Consider the following 7,324-nt stretch of genomic DNA (forward strand, 5'->3'; position numbering starts at 1 on the left):
ACCCCCATGCGTCAGATTCAAACGCACAATATACCATTTAGCATCTCTATGAGACACACTGGGCTTTCAACAAACCCATCTGTGTCATTATTTGACTGACAGAGCAACAGACATAGAATAATGAGCAAGAAAGTCTGCTTAGAATGGCTGGGAGGGAAGCGGATGGGCCAAACAAGCATGAGATGTATGCCAGGGATACCTGTGTTCGTGACACTAGAGTTAATTTTGTTAATTATTCAGTCATTAGTCGTTAGGCAAGTGAGTAACCACGCTCTTGTGCTAACCCTAACCAGTGCTGCATGTTGATCACTCACTGATGAACACATGAAGGTGAACTGCATTACCCAGACTTGGGGTGGTACCTTTCCTAGTACATTCTGATTGTTATCATTAGATGTCTATATCATGGGAACAAGATTAAGTTTCTCCTGCTCACATGCGCTTCACAATAGCTTTTGTGCGAATGTGGGCTTCCACGGCATGTTTTGGCCAATTGGGAATAGGATCTGGTCGACTTCACAACACGTACTCTGTGTCATAATGACCTCTTTTTCCAGTTAAGGGTCTTAAATGCTGCAATCTGAGAATTTGAAACAGGATATGTTTTTTACCCTATTGTGAAACCAACATGTATGCATTCCTTTGTATTTACATTTGCCTGCATGAAACAGGTATGCAGAGAAGGTTTAAAGTGACCACAGAAGAATGGCGGACACCTTATCTCCAAACGTTCTGTTCTAAATTAACCCTTTCAAATGTGAAAATTATTGTGCCAACATGTGCATTGTTTTCTCGGGGTGAGGTCTGCAGAACATGTATTCAAGTATCTTCCAGGCGTGTATTTAAGTTGAGAGACAGGAGAGAGCCTCATTAAGCCACACAGAGGTTTAAGCAGCCATACTGTTCAACTGAGAGGTCCTGTGGGTGAGTGTGTTTGTTTCTGCAGAGAGAGGTAACATAATGTCTACTCTGAACTTAATTTTGTATGTACCGTCAAAGATACTGGTATTCAACTATCTATGTATTTATGATTGGGTATATTTGTAAATGTATGTTTTAAATTAAAATGCATTTAAAATTAAGATGTTACTATACATTCATATTTTTTCCTAAATGCAAACAACTTCCCTTACAGTTTTAAAGATCATCCATTATCCGCAATCATGATCAAATTGGTAATATGACTTTGTATTATATGGCCATATTTTTCAATACAAATTTACAGTTCTGTATGCAGTATGTTATATCCTGTAATTGTAACCTTTTTTCTTTTCTTCCGTCTCACAGTTAAGTGTCGCCATTGTTGCAGGATTGTTTTTAGGTAGGTTGATCTCAATAACTTCATGATAGTATGTACACTTTTGACGACCCTGTTATCAGGAATAAATGCAGTCACAGTATACAACGTCTTTCTGATTACCTTTGACAGAAAGCGACCAGCAGCTTGTGGCTAAGCCCGTCTCCCTCCTTCCAGTGAAGCCAGGTTAGAGATTCTTTTCACTCGCAATCCTGACATTTAAAGTGCAGACTGAAGTGTTTCACTTTGTATAGAAAGGTTTGACAACCACTGTTTGTTTGTTTAACTACATTCAGGGTGGCCCTGCTACTATCCCACCCACATTCGTAAGCAGATTACACCTTTTGTTTTTACATTCACACTTCATTCGCCTTTGTATCTTTTCTGACATTTGACAAATCCCAGCATTTACAGACAGATTTCAAATGTCTTGTTATTAATTCATCCCGCTGTGAATACTTTGGTCCAGAGTGCTGGACAGACTGGTTTGACAGAGACGACCCCTCTGGAACTGGAGACTGGGAAACCCTCTATAACCTTCGCCAAGAGAACCCAGGGAAGATCTGCTCTAAACCACAGGATATTGAGGCCCAAACTCTGTCTGGACTCAGTGTGGCGGCAGCAGGGGATGTGATTTATAAGTGAGTAGGAGTGTGAATAATTAGAATGCATTTGATGCAGTGATTCATATTGTATTCTACTGAATGTGTTGCATTGATGTTGCTACTGTACGTGTTTGTTTACCTGGTGAGACTGAAGATATTTCCACTGATTTCACTTTCGACAATTTATTCTGTTCTATTGATCAGTCAAGCACTTGGTAACCAATGAGCACCAGAAAAACACAGAATGAGCAAATGCTAGGCTCTATGAGGCTGTACCATCAACTGTATTTAAAGATGGACAACATGACAGCTCCCCAGAAGTGAAGCCAAAATATCTCAACTGCCTCCTGGTGGCTGACGGCAGTATAGGTCATTAACCCCACCCCCTCCATGATAGCGTATGGGAAATGGGCCAAACTAAAAATTCAAAGCCTGGTCTCACTCCGAAGCTGTCAAAATCTGGCATTTGGGCAGTGACTTGTGATGCAGAAACCAACAAAATAAGGCGTCGTTTAACGTTGGCATGATACACGGCCAGTTGGTGTTATAGTGTAATGGTGTTGGCGGCATCAGGGAGAAACGCTGTGGGACAAGGACAAAAGTTAAGGCGCCGAAAGTCGCCTTGGGTGGTTGATTAGTCCAGCAAACAGTGGCTTTTACTCGAGAGTGCAGTGTTCATGTCCCATAAGATTCTAAAGCCAAACCCTGTTCATTTTCCTAAACCTCACCATGTGCTTTTGTTGCCTAAATCTCACCATGTGTGTGTTGTTGGAAGAAAAAAAGTCAATTTATGGTGTTGTACTGATGTAGTGTCTTTATCTTGAAAAATAATTATGTAAACTTAAATGTTCTGTGAAAATGGAAGTGTATCTTGAAAGCAGACAATGCATGTAACAGGTAGAACTTGACACAGCGTCCCAAAACACTAACAACCAACAAGTCCATGACTAAACGCCAATATGTGACGAGGTCAGGGTGAGAAGTTGTTAAAGTACACGCCAGTCAGATTTTTCCCAAAGATGGTTTCTGGCATTTTCAGCAGTTCTTATCATGTCGATGTTCAAGTGTTCATTTTTCTGATATATCTGGTTTTAACTGAGTTATTTAATGCTATAAAAAGGGTGGTTGACATCATGATTGAGAGCAATGTGCCAAACCATGTGCTTGTAATGATGATGCTGCTCGCGATCAGCATGATGCCGCGGGGTCGCTACTGCGCAGTCTCTGGCTCCAAATGATCACCGGCACAAGATGGCAGCAACCATTTCCGGGATATTTTGGTCTTATTTTTGTTCAGTAGGAGGAAGTGGAGACGTGTTGTCCATCTCTATTTGCAGACATTAGGCTGTTTTTAGGAACAGCGGAGGGCTTGAGCTAAATGCTAACATTAGCATGCTACCATGCTGACAATGGCAATGTTGACATGCTGATATTACGCACATATAATGTTACCCAATTAGCACTAACTGATGGGAATAGCAGAAGCTTTGCAGGTGTTCGCATCTTACTATATCTTACTATATAATGATGAAAACTCTGTCTGTCTGTGGGTGTGTCTGTTCCACGTTTTTCTCCTCACTGACTTGGTCAATCCATGTGAAATTTGGCACAGTGGTAGAGGGTCATGGGAGGATGCAAATGAAGCAATATTACATCAATTGGCCAAAGGGGGGCGCTATAGCAACCGATTGAAATTGCAAACTTTGAAAGGGCATATCTCATGCCCCGTATGTCGTAGAGACATGAAACTTTGCACAGAGATGCCTCTCCTCATGAGGAACAAATTTGCCTCAAGAACCCATAACTTCCGGTTATATAGATTTTCCGCCATTTTGATTTTTTTGAAAAACACTTAAAATCAATCTCGTCCTAGGAAGTTTGACCGATCTGCATGAAACTCGGTGAACATACTCTAGGGACCAATATCTAAAGTTCCCTCTTGGCAAAAGTTGGAAAACTTACTAAAACTGAGCTTCTATAAGGAAGTGACTTTAACTATTTGCCTTTCAACGTTCTACCTCAACTACTAATGTACAGTTTTAGCCCACTAACTATCCCACTATTGGCAATGTTCCTACTGTACTTTCAATAAAGCAATCGTACTATCAAATTCACAAAAACTCTGTCTGAATACATTGCTCTTCTTAATGGGTTCAGTTGACTATTTAATCTGCAATTTCCTATGACCTGTATCCCAAACACACACCATATGAAACTGTACGTGGGCAACTGTGCACTCAATGGGTATGGACTACTTTAGATTAAAAAATCAAAATTTAGGGGATCACCAAAGCCAGGAAAAGTCATCATCTGGGGAGCAGAAATGTCTGTACAAAATGTTTGGAGATATTTTAATTTGGGCCAAAGTGGCAAACCTGACTTTGCCATCCCTGGAGCTATGCCATTATATATAAATCACTTTTAGTAAGTGTGCTTCTGCCTTTGTTTGTTTTTTTTCAGGAGTGACACAACTTCAGGGTTCATCTGCAGAAACCAGGACCAATCCAAAAAGATGTGCAATGATTATCGTGTTCGTTTCAGCTGCCACCCCCCTTTCTGTGGTGGAGGAGGTACTGTATGTGTACATTCTTGTGCAGTGTTAAGCTGCTAATGCAAAGTGGATTTCCCTTTCTCTTTCATTGTTCGTGTGCATATAAGCATCCATTTAGAATAATACTTAGGTAACACAGTTCCCCACCAGTCACCCAGTCTCTCCTTTACTGCTCCCTGCAGTGTGCTGGACCAAGTGGTATGACCGGGACGATCCCAGTGGAACAGGGGACTGGGAACTTTTGACTAACCTGAGGCCAGAAAACCCAGGACAGATCTGTGAGCACCCACTCTACATTGAGGCTGTTACTATTGACACAATGACCCCAGCCATCTCTACAGGGGAGATCCTCCATATGTAAGTTGCCTCACAGGGAAACAATTTAAAAGTTTGCATGTACTAATTTTTCTCCCAACAACCCAACAATAAATCAATTCTTTTCAACATTAAAAACTCTTTCCCAAACTTTCCAAATCACCAAGATGTACTGCCTGGAGCTACTGCTTAAACAGTGAATCGAAACTTTGTAGATGCACATTTACATTAGATTAGATGAAATTTTAATGAGCCCCATGAGGAAACTGGGTAATAGGCACATAATGTCTGAGCTTTACTTTATTCTTTTGCTAACAGCTTTGTCTGAGAAAACAAAGCTTTTTGTGGTCTAAAGAGTAAGAAACATGAATAAGCCAGTTTATTGGTGTTCATTATTTCTGACTAATTATTCTATTTTCATTGGATATCTGAGATATTTCAGAAGAAGTTACGCCTGACACCAAGAACAACATGAGAATAGATAGGCCAAGAACAGATTTAACTGTAATTTGACCGAGTAACAACACTCTAGATCAGTGGTTTTCAAACTTTTCAAACCAAAGGGCAAGCCAAAATCTCAACATCTGTATTTATATGTGTGCACAACAGCTTCTATAACATGTGTTATCACTTTTATCACAACATAAGATGATAAAAATAAGAAAAAAGGACAGGTGCTTTGTTGTAATTTGATCCATAAAATAAAACGTTTCATTCCACTCACGGCTTTGTCCTTTTAAATGTTACCATCCCTCGCACTGGCTGCCAATCAGGGCTTTTCATGTGTCACACACTTATAATTCCCACACGTGAATGGCCGGCAATAGGTTCCCTGTGAAGGTTTTTTTAATTAAATTACATTTTTTAACTAGTTTGCCTCTTTATTAGGAAATGAGTGCGCACAACATTATGATAAAGTCAATTAGAAATTCATTCATAACTTTTTGTATAGGCCCAGTTGAATATTGCAAATATAATGTGGGGTATTATCACAAAATCCCACGGCACACCATTTGAGAAACACTGCTGCAGATCAGTATTTTATAGTTCAGTCAAAAACACTTGTGGCAAAAAAACCTTTCTTTCCATTTGCAGTATTATATTTGGCGGTAAGGCTCTGTTCTGGGGCCTCTCTGCCTTTCCTTGGGCCTACACAATGAGCCTCTATCATGCGCCTACGTGGAAACCCTAATGCAGAGAGAGCAAACCGCTCTACCCTTCCATGTGCAAATGAGGAAAGCCTGAGGCAGAAATGCAAACCTCCCTGCCCTTCCATGCGCCTACATGGAAAGGCAAAGGCAGGGAGAGCAGCAGCAAAGACCCCCCCAGGAACAGAACAGAACCAGCATTACTGACAAACAGAAATGTTGCATAGAGAGGAATCATGTGATCTATCAGCTGACTCCCTTCCATCAATCAGGCTGTTTGAGATCAGCTGATGTAGCTGGGGTGTGAGCTGAGCTCACATCCTGCCTGAACTAACGCTATGCTCAATTACATGTATCGTTTTAACAATGTAACCCATTATTGAGAAGTTATTGTTTGCTCTCAGTATTTCCTTGCTTTAAATATCACACTGACTGTTTGGTATCATTTTGCAGCTACAATCCAACTCAGGGATTTGTTTGCCGCAACACGGACCAGAAATCTGGCACGTGCCGTGACTACAAAGTTCGCTTCGGATGCCCATGCAAGTAATTAAGCCCTGCCTCCACAGCCAACACAAGAAGCTTAAGAAGAGACAACGTTCAAATTTTTATCACTTAAATTTTGGTCTGTTTTTTCTTTCCCATTACATGTTATTTCTCACTGTGCCTGATGACAGAAGCACTGTACACCACTTTTTCACAGCAGACATTTTGACTTCTAAGAAAAGCAAAGGTGTTTCTGGTAACAATAACAATGGCTCTGTTCTATTCAAGTGTCCCAGTGAGCCATGACAGTGTGACTCAGCCAGCATGTGTGATACCAGGACCGTGACACCTAAACAGCTAAATATGGAATTCAGCTCTAATTGTTTTAATTATTTACGCCTGCGCTTTTACTATGCCAAAATGTCTTCTGTGAACACAAGGGCTTATTATGTGCTTTATCAGTCTATCGTGATCATCATCTTTTATTGTAGGTAATTAATCAACGGTAAATAAAAGTGCAATAAAACTGCAAATCCCTTTTGTCATTACATTTTACTCATAACAACTTTGCCCAGCTCAGTAGGCCTGTAGTCATGAGCTCACATTCTCACATAAGGGTTTAATTTGCTGTGAGTAATGCAGACTCATGTGTTTTCAGCATATGGTGGGAGCTGATACACAGACAGTAGGAGGTGCTGGATATCATTTCAACAGCAATGGAAGAAGAAGTCTTTCTTTAAGGGACAAATAGCAGACGTCCTAGTTACCTACTCTGCCTTGTGCTGCATTCATGTGGTTTCAGAATAATCTGAAAAATTTGTTTCTGATCACATTTCATGGCTCTTCTGTTGTTTAAATGCCCCGAGTGGTAAATTAAACACATCTTCTTTGTAGAGTTGTTTCCACATTACAATTTGAAGCT

General features: G+C 40.5%; 1 protein-coding gene across 2 annotated transcripts; it reads left to right on the top strand.

Annotated features, from left to right (window-relative positions):
- The first annotated feature begins 822 nt into the window (after nt 1-822).
- On the top strand, nt 823-6,935 carry LOC126398644 (uncharacterized). Of its 2 annotated transcripts, none has more exons than XM_050058143.1 (9): nt 823-924; nt 1,136-1,175; nt 1,288-1,321; nt 1,430-1,483; nt 1,594-1,623; nt 1,767-1,938; nt 4,363-4,472; nt 4,636-4,810; nt 6,370-6,935. In XM_050058143.1, the coding sequence occupies exons 2-9, from the start codon at nt 1,164-1,166 to the stop codon at nt 6,464-6,466; spliced, it is 684 nt and encodes a 227-aa protein (XP_049914100.1). In that variant the 5' UTR covers nt 823-924; nt 1,136-1,163; the 3' UTR covers nt 6,467-6,935. The 2 variants fall into 2 exon arrangements, with proteins under 2 accessions (XP_049914100.1, XP_049914101.1); XM_050058144.1 differs by having other exon boundaries at nt 890-952.
- The last annotated feature ends 389 nt before the right edge of the window (nt 6,936-7,324 follow it).

This window comes from Epinephelus moara, chromosome 12 (assembly GCF_006386435.1).
Source record: "Epinephelus moara isolate mb chromosome 12, YSFRI_EMoa_1.0, whole genome shotgun sequence".
Taxonomy (NCBI): Eukaryota; Metazoa; Chordata; class Actinopteri; order Perciformes; family Serranidae; genus Epinephelus; species Epinephelus moara.

What these genes read in the sequence shown, in the direction of transcription:
- LOC126398644 (XM_050058143.1), top strand. An exon ending in CCTCCTTCCAGTGAAGCCAG is followed by an intron (nt 1,484 to 1,593) that starts GTTAGAGATTCT and finishes AACTACATTCAG; the next exon opens with GGTGGCCCTGCTACTATCCC. An exon ending in ACAGGGGAGATCCTCCATAT is followed by an intron (nt 4,811 to 6,369) that starts GTAAGTTGCCTC and finishes ATCATTTTGCAG; the next exon opens with CTACAATCCAACTCAGGGAT.